The sequence below is a fragment of the Mercenaria mercenaria genome, chromosome 3 (assembly GCF_021730395.1).
Source record: "Mercenaria mercenaria strain notata chromosome 3, MADL_Memer_1, whole genome shotgun sequence".
NCBI lineage: Eukaryota > Metazoa > Mollusca > Bivalvia > Venerida > Veneridae > Mercenaria > Mercenaria mercenaria.
The window spans coordinates 91,332,418-91,353,279 of record NC_069363.1 but is presented as its reverse complement, the minus strand read 5'-3'; the positions used below and the strand labels follow the sequence as shown (position 1 = coordinate 91,353,279).

Below are 20,862 nucleotides of genomic sequence, written 5' to 3'. Positions count from 1 at the left end.
ACTGTACATAAAAATACCAGAAGAATGTCCCTTCTCTACCTAACAAAAGAACGACATGACAAAAACATAGACAATAATTCATATGGAAAAAACAGTGTCAAACAAAATTCCTGTATCAGTGTATATACGGATGTGTACATTATGAAGTTAAACAAACAGAAACGAGGAAAAATCAAAGAAATATAACGGTGAACCGCCTTATGACGGTAAGTTAATACTTGTTTATTTCAGCGCGACTGTAACGAAAGCTTAAAGCTTATTTGATTTTTTTATTTATATTTATTTTTCAATCTCGATCCCGTTTCTTGAAAAAAAAACCCTGTACTGGTGTCATTAGAGGCCTTAGTAGGGCTAGAATAGTGACGTTCGGGTTGAGCGGCATGGTCGACACCATAACCACACGATCACCGATCCTCTTGAAACGTTAAGAGGCAAAAATATCACTTGGAAGTTTAAACCGATTCAGATTACAAACTTAGCCCAGCTCTTATACGGTATAAATAATATAGATATTTACGTCAGCCGAATCCACAACAAACGCAGTGGTAACAAGAGCGCGATATTTACCACAAAACTGCTAGTGTTACTGTATATGTATGTTAGGCGAACGGACCATTACGATTCACCGGATACAGAGCAGAGTAAAGACCCAACTAAAACCGATACGTTACATTTATATGCTTCCGAAGGAACTTCTGTTATACTTGATAAACCTTCCCAAAATTCCAAAAACAGTCTTTTAGTGCCTTGTTGCGGACATACATGGTCGTCTTTTAATGGAACTCGATGTTTGTTTGTTCTGTGGGATCGAGGAGTTCAATAAAAGTTAATTTATCATAGTGTCATGTTTTTGTCTGTACTAATTCAGCTATTACATTGTTGGTTACATTCTATCCTTCCAACGATCTTTTACATCCCAGTCGAAACGTCCAAGTTCGAACCTCGGCGGCTGAGGCCATTATTTTAGGTGATGTTTTGATTTAGACCAATACATCTATATGTTCCTTGATCCTTCATTTCAGTCACATGAGAAATAGTCAGTTAATTGCGGAGAAATATTAATAGTCTTTAATTATTCTTGTTTAAGTTAAGATACATTTGTAGGTTTATAGCAGTAATAACGTTTGATGTCACTTTCCTCCACATACCATATATAGACTAGTATCAGTATTAATTTATTATTTATATAGTATCGTAATGAACTTATTGGCTTATCACTGTATCTCCGCCTAATATAAATTGCGTTATCTAAATTTCTTCAAAGTTTATACAACCAAACATTCAACTTGCATATTTTAAAGCGGCCCGTTCACACATTTTAGGCGAAAGAAGTAAACTATATTGTTTTAAAACCATGGAGAAAATCAAAGTTCTTTTATTTTTACAAATTTTTAGCACATATTTCATTCACTTTATCATTTTTTCAGTGTCTATATACATTTTATGCCAAACTCTGAGGAAGTGAACATGTTGTAAAATTTCACCCCGACTGTGAGCGAGTAGCTTTAAGACAACGTTTATTTTTAGCCATTAATTATTGTGCATGTTTAGTTGAAATGATTGATTCATTTAGGTTTGCAACGTCGGTTTTCCGCATTATTTAAGTTATATAATGAGTCAACAGTGTTTTTGTATTCTGAAATAGGATTGAAAGTATCTAACAACTTCCTCAAATAAATTAATTATTGAGAGTACAGAGTCCAGGAACACTGGTTAAGTTAACTGTCCGCCTTAAAATAACTGAAATATGTTTTTTAAAAAATGGTGTTAAACCAAAACAAATAAACGCCGATATTGTATTCTTTTATGGAGAAATGTATATTTTATGCAATGAGATAACATTATCTCCTTTTATATCAAGTTCAATAAAAAAAAACACGTACATCCTGAACGTCAATAAAGAACATTTTAAGTAGTTGACATGCAATCGTAATCTTTCATGTCACCACGCACACTGCGGTTTTATTCGGGTGGGACTTTTTATTCACGGTCGAGTAAGAGAGGTGTAAACAGTTGCTGAATTAATGCGTATTAATAGTCAGTGTACTGATGAATATACTTTAAAAAGTTATTACCATAGCGACTGTATCAATTCATTATAAACTGTGGACTTAATTTAAGTTAAATATGTTTAAACTTACAATTAATGTCGGGATTATTGTTTGGATTTTTAGCGCTAAATATTTAACTGGTAAGTCACACTTCCATCTTGATTTATAAAATAACATGAGAGTTCATTGATATTAAGGATTGCTTAATGCTTGAAAAATTAGTAATGGAAACTAAATACATATGTTTGAAATCGGGATTTAATATTTGCGATATTAAAATGTAGAAATATTGATCTTTTAAACAGTAATTTAGAAAAAAAACAGGTGCCCCTCTGTATTGATCAGGAAGTTTTTTGAAACAGAGATAAAGCATTTGTGGTTAGCATGTACCAACTAAAAAAGGCACGTGTTTTTCCGACCTTTTGTATAATAAGGAAACAATTTAGGGTGTATTTGGGTATAGCATATGGATTATGACCACATGAATCAAAACTAAAATCAGTTTGCGAGGACAACTGTGTCAAACTGTTTACATATACTGTACATATTTTCCTTTCCCCTCTGTATGACCCCGTCCCTTTAATTAATTCGATCTGTCCTTTTCAGTTTCTGCAACACTTGACGCTTACTGTGAAACTGTAATGAGATACAGCAACGACAAAACGTGTACTCGTCAATTTCACTCGCATAAATGGAGACACTATCTTGTGTTTAAATCTCGGTTTCTATATTCTTGTCCCATCTGACACCCTCTTAAAATTTTAAATATGCATAGACTTGCGTTAAACGCTTTTGTTCTAGTCATCTTTCGCACTGTTGCTCTGTCACATCTACTTGTAAATTCAGTGTTCAATAAAATTGACTGTTTACAAGTAATTAGCCTATTGGAAATGATAAACTTTTTTGTGCTCCGACCCCCCAACACCCCCAATTCCCGCCAACCAGAACTCCATGGCCGAGTGGTTAAGGTCGCTGACTTCAAATCACTTGCCCCTCACAGATGTGGGTTCGAGCTTCACTCGGGGCGTTGAATTCTTCATGTGAGGAAGCCATCCAGCTGGCTTACGGAAGGTCGGTGGTTCTACCCAGGTGCCCGCTCGTGATGAAATAATGCACGGAGGGGCATCTGGGGTCTTCATCCACCATCAAAGCTGGAAAATCACCATATGACCTATAATTGTGTCGGTGCGACATTAAACCCAAACAAACAAACAAGTTTTTTACTCTTCCAGCTTTTTTTATCTTGTGTTTCTTGATGATGTTTTGTAATATCCGTACCCCAGACAACCACACTGACCACTGCTTCTCTCAACCCCAGATAACCACACTGACCACTGCTTCCCTCAACCCCAGACAACCACACTGACCACTGCTTCCCTCAGCCCCAGACAACCACACTGACCATTACTTCCCTCAACCCCAGACCACCACACTGACCACTGCTTCCCACAACCCCAGACAACAGACAACCACAACTGACCACTGCTTCCCTCAACCCACGGTAATATGAAAGTTTACTTAGACTAGTAGCATGTCACCATATGTTAAACACCAGTGTCCATTGGACAATTATCTAGTAATATGTAAATGAAAACAAGGTTATGATCTCGGTTGTTGAAAAAATGAAGAAAATGTTAAGTAAAATTTGCGTATCATAAAGTGTTTGCCCAGTGGTACATTTCAGTCAATGATACATTCAATTGTTTGGTTTATTTCTTTTTACTTTTTTTCTCTTTTGTGTGGGAAGTAAAATTAGGTTTCCAAATAATTTTGAAATTTGTTTTCATTTTACACATTGTAACAAGAAACTATTTAAGTAAACACATTTAAGCAACTAAATATAAAGTTAATTGGCCGTAACATCAAAAGTTGTCATATGACGTGATTCATTCCTTATTTTCTATTCAGGTGACGCATAGTTTGAATATCTTGTTTATAAAACACTAATAAAATTCAATATCGTAACATACGATACTATAATTAGCATCCATAAACATTCAAACTTGGGTGATAAAGATACTCCACGTAAATGTTTAAGCGTAGTTATAGTCGCCACCGGTAACCCACCGGCATTGTTTGTATTTTACACACTAAATAGCTGTTTTTTTTTACTTTATATAAAATTGACATATTTCCCGTGGCTGCAGCACACATCAGGACCCATTTTAAATGTCTGTAACTTACATTTTCTTGAAGAATATTGTCAGTGTTGAATAAAAATTAAAAAAAATGTGGGGGTCATGTTTGATGCAAGAAAAATATTGTCAGTCAAACACACAAACTGTAAAATCAGGTAAAAATGATGAAATTCTCTCATGTTATTATTTCATTATGTATTTATACATAAATAAGAACAAAAATTGAATAAGAAACTGAAAACCCCAAACACACAAAGACTGTAATGCAAAATAAAAAAAGGATAAATTTTGGACGGATGCAAAATTTGAACTATCAAAAGTATCACTACAAAATGATCACATATCTATCCACTCAACCCCAACACCAACAAGCCATCTATATAAAAAAATCTACCTTTGTTTATATTGAAGGCTACTGAGTGTTTATAAAACGCCATACCACTGCGAAGTACTTATAAGTTCATCATTGAACACATTTTCAAAATTCAACGTATATCAACCACCGAGGGGTACCTGCATTTTATATGAATTTCAAACGAATCAATCAAATACCCTATATTAAAACTTGCATATTTGACACTGTGGCACCATTAAATGTCGCAACACCGCTAAATGTCGCAACCACCTTTAAATGTCGCAAGGTTGACGTTAAATGTCGCAACCACCGCTAAATATCGCAAAATCATCTGCCGCTAAATGTCGCACCTCTAACGTTAAATGTCGCAAAAACTGACATGTAATGCAAGTATACAATTATGTGTATTTTTTAACTGGCACAACAGATATCTCAAAGAAAGCAGTTTTTAAATGCGGAATTATAATTCAATATATATTCTAACACGATCCGATTCATTTTCCTATTAAACAAAGAAGGCTGGAGACAGTGATTTATTAAACAACAATTCACTGTTCTGACGTCACAACTATTACGTCATAGCGTCAAGCGGCGTAACGGCGCGCTGGAAAAGAACCCGATTGAAAACGGGCAAATATTTAATGCATGCCGACAAGATGTACTTTAAAGTCCTTGATAACGTGTTAGAATCGAAATAATATATCTCATTTAGTGATTTGCTCTTGAATAAATCACTGTTTGTCGTTCAGATGCGTAGCATTATAACACTCGGGCTACGCCCTCGTGATATAATTCCTTCGCATCTGAACTCCAAACAGTGATTTATTCAGCGACAAATTATGGAAGATTATTTATGCAAAAATTCTATTATTGTATTTGATCAAACGCTTTATGATTAATGACAACTATTATTGCGTTTGGTAAAGTGCTTTATTGTTGATGACAAACGCATGCTACATGTTGCAATTTAGATCACTTATATATGGATATAAGTAAACCAATTAATGCTTTAAATGCCAAAATCCTTAGTATCTTATGTATAGCTTCATGATAATTTTTCAAAGTATTTTTTCTAACGCCAAGTGCCAAAAGAGAACTGGTAGTCATTTACTTGATTTGGGCTATTGGAGACTAGTTAAATGTTAGCAAATACGTTCTCTCATTGTTAATCAACTGTTTTTATTACAGTTATTACATGCATACACTGTAATGTCATTAAGTACTTGTGTAATGTCAAGAGAGCAACGATTTCTGTATTGCGCTTTATGCTTATTCATATACGTAATTTCATGTCTTCATATTTTGTTAGCTGGGTCCATTTTCGTTTAAATGAAGAACGTAACTCCAGCTTACTTATTTGAGAATACAGTTAATAGCTGATCCCTTCAAGAACTCTCGTAGAAAGAGATAGCGGGGTTATTAATAAAACCCGCCCGGCCCAAACCACGGAAACAGCCGATTCCGATTGTACGGAAACCACCGAAACTTACGGACGGAAGGCTAATATAATTACGAATGGTGATACCGTCATCTTTATCAAGGCCATTATGTGTATTTTATTTCATTATTACAAAAGTAGAAGCAAAGTATTTGATATTGATGATACGTATGTTTGATGAAGTATTGCACTTGACATAAGCGAAGACCTAAAATAACAAGATATTTGAATCACACTCAATCAAAGAAGAATACGTTCGCAGTCGATGTGTCATTTTGTGTACCGGACAGACACGAGATAGCAGTTTGCAGGATACTTTCAACAGAACTGGACAGGCTAGTTAAATGTACGTCGTTATTCACACCTAACGATGTGACATAAGGCGAAGGGGTCTATACCGTGCACTGGAAGTATTTATAAAAATTTGGTTGCCCGACTAAGATAGCGTTTTAGCATATTAAGTTTTAATTAATGAAAATATCTTGTCTTAGGGAACATATGAATATAAACACTCTTATATTAAGGTTGTCAAAGATTTGCATTGGTAAGTACACATTTTGTGAAAATTAACTAGAAATGTAAGTTTTTGAAATTATTATTATACTCCTTTTGCCTATCTCGGTTGCGCAACCAAGATAGATCGAAAATAGATGAACTACGAAGCTATGCGCTGTTTTCATACTTGCCATTTGTTTCAGGTTGTTGAAGTATTCAAATTTGAATATAAAACTAAATAAACTAATAAATTATATCAAAATCTAAAAACATAGTCCACTTTTTACATTTTTTTTCATATTAAAGGGAGGCAATTACAAAATTTCATAAAAATATCAAAGTAAACATTTCCAGAAGGTATAACTCTATGTAATAGGTCTTTGTTCCTGAAATACAAGAAAACTGAAAACAAAATATCACAAAATGTTGCTCAATGATAAATCATATGATTTAGCTTTAAACAAAACCGGGTGATTTTGTACGGACCCCCCCCCCCCCCACCCACCCACACACCCCGAAACATGTCCGCTCAGTCTGTTTAAAACAAAACAATAAAAAAACGGTAAATATCTAATACGGATAAATGGGAGGGTAGTGACAGCAATGAACTTTCATGTTTTAACAATTTACTGCTAACGTTATTTTGTTTTTAGATTATTTAATTTTTGATTTCTCTTTCTTTTATATTTGAAATAATACTAGCATATCTTTTTAACACAGAATTAAAAAAAAAACCGGTCCGGTCGGACTACGAACTATGCTTTTGCTATATGCTTATACAACTATTCACACAATGTTAACTTTTTTGTTTTTAAAATGAACATTTTAAAGCATGGATTACAAATGTGTGCAATTCAGATGTTAAATTATTATACCCCACACAATGTCCAATGCACTTTTCCCATTAGTTTAACTTGAATAATATATCATTAAGCGTTTTTATATCTCGTGCGCAAATCGTTATTTCAATTTCTGCGCATGTGATATTATACAATAATTGCCTTTTGGTGAGGTCGATATGAGCCGCGCCATGAGAAAACTAACATCCGCCCAGTCTGGTCAGGATCCATGCTGTTTGCTAACGGTTCTCTAATCGCAATAGGGAGCGGTGGTCTAGTGGATAAGGTGTGGCCGCTCACTCCAGAGGTCGTGGGTTCGAGCCCCACTGGGGTCACGACCATGACTTCTCATATGACACCAGTACTGGTTTTTTTCCAGGAAGCCGGACTCGAGAGTGGTTTACAACATAAGCTTGAAGCTTTCATCACAATCGAGCTAAAACAAATTTGTATAAACTAAAAACTAATCGCAATAGACAATGTTGGTTTTCTCATGGCTTGGCTCATATGTGGATTTATCGGCCTGATAAAAGCAATATCAACCTCGAGCGAATTTATCGACTTGATATCGCTTTAACAGGTCGATAAATCCACATATCGACCACACATAAAAACGACAATTGTTTTATTATCAAATCCAGCCTACTCATAAGTATAAACATTAGATACAAATGTCTGCAGCCTTAGGTCATCTTTCGTGGTTAATTGTATACGACGTCGCATTGTTTTAACGTAATAACGTGTGGAGTCACAGCTGGAGGTCAATATGTGTGTTTGGCTCCGCCTTCGAGAAAATACGATTTTTATCGTTGAACATGTGACTACATCTAGAACAATGGAAAGGACTATAAATATAGATTTAATGATAAAAACAATAATTTCATATCACATGCGCAACAACGCTATTTTGTTTTTCTGCGCATGTGATATTACATTTTCGTGTCTCCCTATGAGAGATCGATACTTTCGTACTGATTAAAAGACGATGCGCTTATTTATACATAGGATTAAATTACTTTATCTTGTGTTCATACATGTGTGAACCCGCCTATTTTTTGTGAAAAAAGAACACACTACTTAGTCATTCCATTTGAAAACATATAGGTTTTAATAATGGGCCTGCTATACCAAATGAAACATAATTACTTTTTGGATATAATGGAAACCCAAAAAATAAATTAATCTCCGTAAAACAGAAACGTCACAACTATATATATTTAGGGTTGAGCTAAAATGTGATTTCTCGACGCGACTTGCGTAAGGAGTTTCAATACAATGCAATATCGGGTGAAGATCAACTTTTACTATTATTTAAACAAGTTATGAAGGATGCAACTTGTTTCTGGAAAATCACCGCTCATTACACTTTCTTTACCGTAAAGTTGAAAAAAAAATTGTAAGGTTAAAACTTTTCTGAGATGCTTTATGGATTTGGGCCACACATGGGCAGTTTAACAAACCAATTATAGCTGAAAAATTACACTCAGATCTTTCGTAAAAAACTGCAAACTACGTACAATTACTCGGTATATACAAAAGAAGAGCAACAGTTTTATTTGCATAATTACAATAGGTTTGGTTCTACCAATGAAAAACTCACAAAACGTAAGGTCTCAGAATGCGACAGCATTAAAGCTGCTCAATATAGATCCAAGTACAGTTCACTTCCGGTGTGGTCACGTAACCATAGTAAGTAAGCAGTGTTAGAGTAAATCGTCTGCGTACATTGTGATATTGATAAATTTACAAAAAAAATCTTATGAAGAAATTGTGAGATTTGAAGAAACAACATCCGTTCAAAGTTTTATTTTGCTTTTTCGAGACTTATTTGTAAATTATGATTAGCGGGCTCAAACGATCCTTCAGTTGTTATGTATCAAAAATGCCGAGCACTAGCAAACTGACTGAAAAGGCATTCTGTACACAATAATATATCAAATCAACCTAAATAAATTGCAAAGTTTTGCAAGATATGTCTAACCATTGAAGTTTAATTTTGAAGTATCTAAATTCATAATCTGAAAGTGTAGAGCATTGGTAAATATCCAAACGAACCTTAACAAGTTCAAGTTTACTTGGTCTTTTTTCACGAAACAGTGTGAATCGTTCTGTATACTGAGTGCAGTTTAATGGTAATTTTGTTCCCATTTAAAAGATTTCTTTTTCGCGTCGAGTTTTGGTTCACCAACTAATGTGAAATACACTCGATGACTGCTTCCTGGAAAGTAACCAGTACTCGCACCGAAAGAAGGGACTGTTGGAGTCACGGTCAAAATCCGCTGACAGGATTCGACCCCGCGACCTCCGGTTTACGAGACATCTGTACAAAAATGAAAAAAGGTAAAATTTGTATCTCGATTCTACTCTATATAGTTTTGAACTAATTTGAATATAACTTAAGTAAGTCAGTTTATTCAGAGATCACTTGCAAACTTAAAAAAAAAAAAAAAAAAAATATATATATTCAGTCGACTAAGTTCAAGAGATACTCAGAATCCTGCGTGAACAAACCTATCTCACTATTTGTTTCTATATATTTGTTTTATGGTCTTTGAGATTTTTTAAAAACTTTTTAATAAAAAGTTTTAAAAAACTGCTCATTCTATTCTCTAAAAATTGTCAGTGATATTAGAAATTATTCGTATTCATTTTTTTTTGACATAAAAATAATTTCCGTAAAGTCTCATTGAACAAAAAAGTATAAAAAATCCTGCCTTTTTACTACCTATTTTTTTAGGCATGTTACCGGACACAAGAATTATTTAGGCTTTGGGAATGCACAGGTGAAACAAAAACTCTTTGAGGCCCGAGAGGAATTCCTTTCTTCGAAATATAACAACTTTTTGGACAAAACGTGATTATAAGTAGTATATAATGATAACGATACAAAATATCGGGAACTAATTAGAAGGCTCGTCAAAACAACGCATGTATAACGATTTCCTGTGTACAAGTTTACATAAATTATATTAAGACGTTTTAGCAACCAGAAGACACGCAGTTTTAACCCATTCATCAAAGAAGTTCCTCGCGGGCATCATAAAGTTCAGTGGTTTTTTTTTTACTAAATTCTAAATATGTAAGTTGATATCGACACGATATCATTCGTAATTATATTAGCCTTCCGTCCGTAAGTTTCCGGTGGTTTCCGTACATCAATCGGCTATTTCCGTGGTTTTGGGCGGGGCCGGGTTTTATTAATAACCACGTTTGAACGCGCTAAATTTAGAACCGGAGATCTATCTAACTTTCATTTTCACATTTTTTCCTTTACGATTATGACATTTTCTGTAAGTTTTTTTTTCATCATGGAAGGTACTCTATATGTTGTTGGATAGATTGTAAGCAAGTTAGTGAAGAAACAATTTTTATTTTTAAAACATACTGGCAATTTAAAAGAACTTGTTCGTTGTTGTTCCTTTATAGCAATTGAACAAGCCTGGGATCAGTCCTTATAATTTTAGGACATGTGGCGCCCCTAGCGTTAAAATTTATCAAAATTTGCCGGTTCCCGGCTTCGTTGAAGTCAAGGAACTTAGTGTATGGTGGATAGTGCATTGTCACTGTGCCAGTGTCGAAATTTCTTTTTTCCTATTTAAAACTGTAATTAATGCAAACGCATTATGGAAGAGCTACTTTACAAAATCAAAGTATGGTCATTCATGCAAACAGTTGATTTATTCTGTGCATCAGACTAATAGAAGTATATGCATGCGAACATTTGATATAGAGCTATGCAGGAAGTATGTTATCAAACACCAAGCATATAGTGTTTATATTCATCAAAATTGCGTTACATAACATACATTTGTCTACAATCATAAAGCATTTGACAAAATGCAATTGAATGTTTGTCATGAATCATAAAGCATTTGACCAAATGCAATAATGTTTGTCATCAACAATAAAGCACTTTACCAAATGCAATAATAGTTGTCATTAATCATAAAGCGTTTGATCAAATACAATAATAGAATTTTTGCATAAATAATCTTCCATAACAAATCACCGATGAGATATATTATTTCTTAAATAAACTTTACTTTTCAAACATGTACTTATTATCATTATTGTTCGTTTATTGTATTTTTGATTTGAATATGAGGAAAATAATATTCCAACCGGAATACAGAAGTTCCATGTGCAGTCAGGGATGCAATGTGCAATGTTACTAGAAAAGGTAACAGTGCTTCATCAACAGAAAAACACATAGTTGCTCTAAACACCGACGATATCAGCTTTGAAACAGAAACACTTGTAATTGATGTGGTTGGGCTGTTTATGTGAAACAAAGATATCACTTTTCATGAAAGTCTGAAACACAACATATGTCTTAATAAGTCTGTTTGTCAGTCTGAAAATAACTTGTCATCCAAACAATTTGTTTTGGCTGACTTCCGGGCAAAAGGCGCCGAAAAATATTGTGGTTTTTGACACAGACAGAAGTGTTTACCTATACAGGAAACAGTACCGATTTCAAAATATTTTTATTTCTCGCTTTTGCCTTTTTAGTTTCTTCACAAAGCAGTTGCGTATCACCTTGGGAACAGCAGCATCAATCATGTGTACAGTTTGTAAGAGAACGGTCGACCTGGCAGGACGCTCGCAATTCATGTTTGAGTATGAACTCTGACCTTCTGAGTGTCAACAGCGGTCAGGAATATGTGAGTGTACATTATTGTATTTAATTTGCAATTTGTTTCGAGTAGATTCTCTAAATCAAGATCAAAATCTTACTGTTTTTATGTGTATTTTTGCGACTTTTATAAAAGGGGTAGCTGTCGTAAAATGAATTGTATAGCGTATTGCACAATTCGATCTTGTTTAAATTTTGTTATTTTATTGTCAACACATTTGTCTAAATGTATAAGAAATGAGGTAAATATATTGTTAGAAGTACTTAGATACTGCCAACTGAATATCGAGACGGCGTTACAGGTTTTTAATTCATATTACCAGTTCGTTTTAGTATTAGTGACTTAATATGATTTATTTCAGATGTTTTCAACAATTAGCATTTTAAATACAGTCCACTTTTATATTTCAGTAAACCATTGATAAAAAAATACGGCGTTAAACCCAAAACAAACCACAAAAAAAAAAACGTTGATAAAAATGAATTGCAAAAAAATGAAATAATAAAATTATAATATACCAAAGGCATTTAAAGTGGCATTATGCACATCTTACTGCACATAGTGTGTTTTTGGTGAATGTTTTATAAAAGCAAATGTGGTTTCTGTACATTTAAATGTGTTAAATTAACGATAATGCCACATAAGTATTTGAAGTTGATGCTTTAGAAATAAAGAAGACGGACTAATAAAATAATAGTCTTTTCATCAGTCTTCTTCGCAGTGATCTCCCTTACCTATAGGTAGAGATTTCTGAAGTTGAAGGGAAGCAACTCCTGCGTGCAGTTTGACTTTTCTTAAAAAGACTGCCCCAATCAAAATAAGGAAAGTCATATTTGAAAAGTTATTATTTCGTACTGGTAACAGGAAGAGTTAGGTATATTGGGTTAAAAGCTATAATTTCCTCCACCCTTTTTACACACATCTACTTCAGCTGGATTTTTACTTGAAAAATGTGAATAATTCCACTTTAATTACTTTGCAGGAATTTGTTGCCGCTTTGGTAAATCGATACCGGAACAGTTCTAGTTTGAAATGGTGGATTGGTATACGAGAAGTTAATAGTACTTGGTTGTGGGTAGACAACGAGCAGGAGTATACAAATATTCCGTAAGTCAAGTTGACTGGTCATTATATGTAAATTGTCAAATGCTCATAAAATAATGTAAATTCGTGTCCGTTAAATATATACTACAACGGCTATTTTGGTTGTTTTATCAGAAGTATTTATAATATTGTAACCGCGATTCATCTTCTACCACATTCTACCCATTAATTCTTGTATACTTTAGATAAAAGATTGGCTTGAGTTTATCCTTAAATAATCTTTTATATCTATTTGAGTTTTTTTATTTATTTTGAAAAAATAACAAATGACTTACTTAATTCTTTGCCTGAATAAAAGAGCTTAAATTCTGCCCTACACGAAGTTATAGTTCTATGCACATCATTGTTCACAGTGAATGGGCACCTGGTATACGATGGAATGACACAATTATTGAGAATCGATGCGGTCTCCTAGAGTATCAGGGATATTTGTTACCCAGGAACTGTAAAAACCAAAGATTTTTCATTTGTGAACAAACTACAAGTATGTACATAACTGTACGAAGTTTTCTCCTCTGCTCCCTGAAACACCCAATTGTACGTTTGAGCCGCGCCATGAGAAATCCAACATAGTGCGTTTGCGACCAGCATCCGCGCAGTCTGGTCAGGATCCATGCTGTTCGCTAATGGTTTCTCTCATTGCAATAGGCTTTGAAAGCGAACAGCATGGATCCTGACCAGACTGCGCGGATGCTGGTCGCAAACGCACTATGTTGGATTTCACATGGCGCGGCTCATTTCTTTGTTTCACATTTTCGAAATTTCTTGAATTCCAAAGCACCGTTCGAGATGCAGTGACACATGTAGATATAAAATCAGATATCAAATAATAACATGCTATTAAGAGTACTGGCATATTATTTTTCGTATTTGAAAAGTTGTTAAAATATTTCAATTTTCAGTATTATGTATACAGTTCAGTTTCAACTTAATTTTCCATCTTCGATTTAAAAATGCTTTGATATGAAATTCATTCGTTCTGATATTTTATATCTTTGTAATGCCAGGGTTAAAGACGTTTGTTAGTAATGTGACTGCAAATCAATTGCCATGACCATCACTATTTTTTCTGTTTGTTAACAGCTCTCTCAGATATTGTAACTAATCACAGTATTTGATTAACACAGTGGGATGTATCATTAAATCCATAATAATGATTACCTTCTTCTCTACATGGTATCTCTTTTAAACATAAAATAATGTGCATAACGGAACTTTAACCTTTAGCCTGCTGCCAGCAAGTCATTTTGCCTTTGCGACCAGTGCAGACCAAGATCAGCCTGCACGTCCATGTTCGCTGTTCAGTTAGTAAATTTTGAGTGAACTCCCCTTTGAATAATAAGTGGTACTGCCCAAATTGGATGATGGACCAGCCCACATTAGAAATTAAGCAGGGTAAAGGTTAATAGATAACATCTGTTGAGAAGTAACTTGGTTGGTACTCCTGACTATGACAATTCACTTGAAATCCTCAGTCTGTTACTAGTATCTCTATTTCATATTGAAAAATCATCACTTACATAAGACTGTTAAGTATTCTCACGTATTTAACAAGACACATTGGGTATGCGTTACATCTTTGAAGTAATGTTAAAATGACGTTTATCCATATAAAACACAGAAAGAAACTAAATTTTAATTGTATTTCATTGAAGCGACACAACCACCACAGACAAACACAATTTCCACGACTCCGTTGTCAACAAAAACGTTGGAAACAACAACAGTAAGAACAACAACATATCCAGTACCAACACCAGACACCGGTACGCCAAGACCACCTGTAACAAATTCCACAGAGAAACCTGGAGATAAGTCTACCACAAATCATTCATATACTGAAAGTCCAACACAACGCACAACCAACAGGCCGACTGAAGGGACCACTGATGGTCCAGTTACCGGTATTCCGACCGACAACTCGACTGGAAGATCCACTAATAAAACAACTACTGCACATCTAACCGACAGTCCAACTGGAAGTTCTACAGACAACACCGTAACTGAACGTCCATCGGAAAGAACGACATCAAATTCAAGTGCTAAAGAAACTACTGAACATCTAACCGATAGTCCAACTGAAACATCTACAGACAACACCGCAACTGAACGTTCATCTGAAAGTACGACTAGAAAATCTTCTAATAAAGAAACCACGGAACATCTAACCGACAGTCCAACTGAAACATCTTCCGGCGAGACCGGACGTCCATCTGATGATCCGACAGGGAAACCATCAACTGCTCAACCGACAACCGAAAATCCGAGAGACGAGTTCCTGGTAATAAAGTATAAATAATTAAATAGTATCAGTCTAACAAATTGAATGTTGAAAAAGCTGATAGTATAAATCTGGACTTCTAAAACATTCATAAGTTTGAATATTTAGTAAAACTATAACTTATTTGACAACAAAAGTCATGTTCCCACCTTTATAACTAACAATTAACTAACATGTCGTAAAATGCTAATATCTGATTAAAAGAAAAAAATATATTTGAAAAGTCATTTGTGAAAATGTAAATTTATTGTCACTTCCTGATGAAAAGACATACGCGTTGTGTTTAGTTGCATAAACCATTAATGCTTTCTTGGCATTTTAAATATGTGCATGCATTTTTATTTTTTTTATCAAGATTGTTTCCTTCCAGGGATGTTTCGCAGTAAACCGTGAAGACACATGTCCACCAGTGGAAGCGTTCGGAATATCCTGGCCTCGTTCGGAAGCTGGACAGATGATTAACGTCTCTTGTAACAAAGGTGAGAAGTGTAATTATATATTTTTACAAATGAAACAGTATCGTAACAATTTCAAACTTCCAATATAAATGATGTTATCATTGCAATATAATTGTAGGATGGATGAAAACTTTTGTATATACCTTGAACTCATAGATATTCGGTTTGACTAATTTTCACTGTGTTCATTGGTGTGACAGTCCACGAAATCAAATCCTAAGTGAACAAATCAAACTACATTTATTTTGAGTTGAAAAGTTGACGACCACGAATTCAGATCCGACCCATTAGGACCAAGACCACGACATTTCATACCCACAAAAGTAAATGTTTGTACAATATGCTTACATTAAACGGATATTCTTTTCCTTTTTCTCGTTAAGTACTGTAAAATTGAAGACCTGTTTCAAAAGATCGCTTGTTATTGCGCATAGATGCTGACCTCTGTAGTACTGGAAAATCACACCAATCTGTACTTCAGTTAATATGAAAAACGTAACACAGTAAACTAATTCCGTTATAGGTAATACAAAATGGTATTGTGACCAGAATCCTATATGTTGGAGAGATGAACCAGATGTTAGTCAGTGTACATCAGAGAGTATACAAGAACTAACAAACCAGGTAATGTATATATGCTTTAAACAGAAACAGATGTAAATACTTCAAACACTTGTGGGTGTAAGCAGCTTTATAGTTCATAGGTTTTTGAAGTTTGTTTGTTTGTTTGTTGGTTTGCTTGCTTCCTTGTTTTTGTTGAATATTAAGTCGCACAGATACGTTATCAGGTCATGTGAGAATCTTGGATCTTTTATAGGTATAATGGTATTAAATTCCTCCGCTACTATTTTCTATATAAAATTAACAACTTATAGCATATTTTTATCAAGATTTCTAGCCTTTCACTTCCTGCGAGACTACCCTTGTCTTGAAGGTCTGTCTTTAGGCAATCAAAATATACCCAAAAAATATGGGGTTGACCATAATGCAGTGAAACCATGGTCACGTGACTGAGACACGTGATGAAAACGCTAATATTGCGTAGGTAGACATCAGGAAATACCTACTTTCACTTTCATTTTACAAGGCAGCTTCAAATCAACTTTTGAAGCATATAACGTAGCTTAAAATCATCTGCGGACATTCCTTTTTACAATCAAGCATCAATAAAGCTTATACCTGGCATGAAAATGGCCTTTACTAAGCGGGAAAATTGCACTATATATTGATATGGACTACATTCGAGTGGACCACGGAGGCATATCCGGCTAATTGCCCCTTCATGCCTATAAGAAATACCAAAGTTTTCAAATCGTTCTGTTGCAGTCAATTATTGTACGTAAGTCAATTGTCAACAATTTTGCCAACTTTCAGTTTGAAAGAATGGCTACTGTCGGAATTATGCCCCATTCAGACAGACAGTCCACACCTGCAAAAAACGTGTCAGGGGCATAGATAATGCCAATTTTTCATTAAATATAGTATCATACGGCCTGACTTTTCTTATTTCTAGAATTCGTTTGCAAGGAACAGCTAGAAGTACACGAAAAATAATCGATTTCTGTCATTCTTACCTAAAATGGTGTCGCTGATGCAAAACTGAGATGTGGGGAAATCACCTTAAGAATCAGAATTTTGCCTACTTTCGGAAAAAAAATCTCAAACTTGCCCAAAATATGCAAATGATATGCCACGTTTGTCTTAAAATGGTGCTTATTGCTCAATTCTGATCAGAAAGTACCAGTTCTACATCGGTAGAAGCAATTTTCACGAAGTGCGAATTTTTCATTTTAGGTTTTAATGGTATTAAATTCCTCCGCTACTATTTTCTATATAAAATTAACAACTTATAGCATATTTTTATCAAGATTTCTAGCCTTTCACTTCCTGCAAGACTACCCTTGTCTTGAAGGTCTGTCTTTAGGCAATCAAATATACCCAAAAAATATGGGGTTGACCATAATGCAGTGAAACCATGGTCACGTGACTGAGACACGTGATGAAAACGCTAATATTGCGTAGGTAGACATCAGGAAATACCTACTTTCACTTTCATTTTACAAGGCAGCTTCAAATCAACTTTTGAAGCATATAACGTAGCTTAAAATCATCTGCGGACATTCCTTTTTACAATCAAGCATCAATAAAGCTTATACCTGGCATGAAAATGGCCTTTACTAAGCGGGAAAAATTGCACTATATATTGATATGGACTACATTCGAGTGGACCACGGAGGCATATCCGGCTAATTGCCCCCTTCTGCCTATAAGAAATACCAAAGTTTTCAAAATCGTTCTGTTGCAGTCAATTATTGTACGTAAGTCAATTGTCAACAATTTTGCCAACTTTCAGTTTGAAAGAATGGCTACTGTCGGAATTATGCCCCATTCAGACAGACAGTCCACCCTGCAAAAAACGTGTCAGGGGCATAGATAATGCCAATTTTTCATTAAATATAGTATCATACGGCCTGACTTTTCTTATTTCTAGAATTCGTTTGCAAGGAACAGCTAGAAGTACACGAAAAATAATCGATTTTCTGTCATTCTTACCTAAATTTGGTGTCGCTGATGCAAAACTGAGATGTGGGGAATCACCTTAAGAATCAGAATTTTGCTACTTTCGGAAAAAAAAATCTCAAACTTGCCCAAAATATGCAAATGATATGCCACGTTTGTCTTAAAATGGTGCTTATTGCTCAATTCTGATCAGAAAGTACCAGTTCTACATCGGTAGAAGCAATTTTCACGAAGTGCGAATTTTTCATTTTATAAGAAATACCAAAGTTTTCAAAATCGTTCTGTTGCAGTCAATTATTGTACGTAAGTCAATTGTCAACAATTTTGCCAACTTTCAGTTTGAAAGAATGGCTACTGTCGGAATTATGCCCCATTCAGACAGACAGTCCACACCTGCAAAAAACGTGTCAGGGGCATAGATAATGCCAATTTTTCATTAAATATAGTATCATACGGCCTGACTTTTCTTATTTCTAGAATTCGTTTGCAAGGAACAGCTAGAAGTACACGAAAAATAATCGATTTCTGTCATTCTTACCTAAATGGTGTCGCTGATGCAAACTGAGATGTGGGGAATCACCTTAAGAATCAGAATTTTGCCTACTTTCGGAAAAAAAATCTCAAACTTGCCCAAAATATGCAAATGATATGCCACGTTTGTCTTAAAATGGTGCTTATTGCTCAATTCTGACCAGAAAGTACCAGTTCTACATCGGTAGAAGCATTTTCACGAAGTGCGAATTTTTCATTTTAGGTATAATGGTATTAAATTCCTCCGCTACTATTTTCTATATAAAATTAACAACTTATAGCATATTTTTATCAAGATTTCTAGCCTTTCACTTCCTGCGAGACTACCCTTGTCTTGAAGGTCTGTCTTTAGGCAATCAAAATATACCCAAAAAATATGGGGTTGACCATAATGCAGTGAAACCATGGTCACGTGACTGAGACACGTGATGAAAACGCTAATATTGCGTAGGTAGACATCAGGAAATACCTACTTTCACTTTCATTTTACAAGGCAGCTTCAAATCAACTTTTAAAGCATATAACGTAGCTAAAATCATCTGCGGACATTCCTTTTTACAATCAAGCATCAATAAAGCTTATACCTGGCATGAAAATGGCCTTTACTAAGCGGGAAAATTGCACTATATATTGATATGGACTACATTCGAGTGGACCACGGAGGCATATCCGGCTAATTGCCCCTTCATGCCTATAAGAAATACCAAAGTTTTCAAAATCGTTCTGTTGCAGTCAATTATTGTACGTAAGTCAATTGTCAACAATTTTGCCAACTTTCAGTTTGAAAGAATGGCTACTGTCGGAATTATGCCCCATTCAGACAGACAGTCCACACCTGCAAAAAACGTGTCAGGGGCATAGATAATGCCAATTTTTCATTAAATATAGTATCATACGGCCTGACTTTTCTTATTTTTAGAATTCGTTTGCAAGGAACAGCTAGAAGTACACGAAAAATAATCGATTTCTGTCATTCTTACCTAAAATGGTGTCGCTGATGCAAAACTGAGATGTGGGGAATCACCTTAAGAATCAGAATTTTGCCTACTTTCGGAAAAAAATCTCAAACTTGCCCAAAATATGCAAATGATATGCCACGTTTGTCTTAAAATGGTGCTTATTGCTCAATTCTGATCAGAAAGTACCAGTTCTACATCGGTAGAAGCAATTTTCACGAAGTGCGAATTTTTCATATAAGAAATACCAAAGTTTTCAAAATCGTTCTGTTGCAGTCAATTATTGTACGTAAGTCAATTGTCAACAATTTTGCCAACTTTCAGTTTGAAAGAATGGCTACTGTCGGAATTATGCCCCATTCAGACAGACAGTCCACACCTGCAAAAAACGTGTCAGGGGCATAGATAATGCCAATTTTTCATTAAATATAGTATCATACGGCCTGACTTTTCTTATTTCTAGAATTCGTTTGCAAGGAACAGCTAGAAGTACACGAAAAATAATCGATTTCTGTCATTCTTACCTAAAATGGTGTCGCTGATGCAAAACTGAGATGTGGGGAATCACCTTAAGAATCAGAATTTTGCCTACTTTCGGAAAAAAATCTCAAACTTGCCCAAAATATGCAAATGATATGCCACGTTTGTCTTAAAATGGTGCTTATTGCTCAATTCTGATCAGAAAGTACCAGTTCTACATCGTAGAAGCAATTTTCACGAAGTGCGAATTTTTCATTTTAGGTATAATGGTATTAAATTCCTCCGCTACTATTTTCTATATAAATTAACAACTTATAGCATATTTTTATCAAGATTTCTAGCCTTTCACTTCCTGCGAGACTACCCTTGTCTTGAAGGTCTGTCTTTAGGCAATCAAAATATACCCAAAAAATATGGGGTTGACCATAATGCAGTGAAACCATGGTCACGTGACTGAGACACGTGATGAAAACGCTAATATTGCGTAGGTAGACATCAGGAAATACCTACTTTCACTTTCATTTTACAAGGCAGCTTCAAATCAACTTTGAAGCATATAACGTAGCTTAAAATCATCTG

General features: G+C 34.9%; 1 protein-coding gene across 2 annotated transcripts in view; it reads left to right on the top strand.

Annotated features, from left to right (window-relative positions):
- The first annotated feature begins 1,925 nt into the window (after positions 1-1,925).
- Positions 1,926-20,862, top strand: part of LOC123524059 (adhesion G protein-coupled receptor L4-like) — a 41,408-nt gene continuing 22,471 nt past the window's right edge. The window contains exons 1-7 of one of the 2 annotated variants that reach the window (XM_053539272.1): positions 1,926-2,191; positions 11,829-11,980; positions 12,936-13,060; positions 13,411-13,541; positions 14,713-15,338; positions 15,709-15,817; positions 16,320-16,420. In XM_053539272.1, coding sequence (XP_053395247.1) covers positions 2,128-2,191; positions 11,829-11,980; positions 12,936-13,060; positions 13,411-13,541; positions 14,713-15,338; positions 15,709-15,817; positions 16,320-16,420 — 1,308 coding nt within the window. In that variant the 5' untranslated portion in view covers positions 1,926-2,127. The remainder of the gene's footprint in view (positions 2,192-11,828; positions 11,981-12,935; positions 13,061-13,410; positions 13,542-14,712; positions 15,339-15,708; positions 15,818-16,319; positions 16,421-20,862) is intronic. The other variant, XM_053539271.1, reaches the window with a different exon arrangement.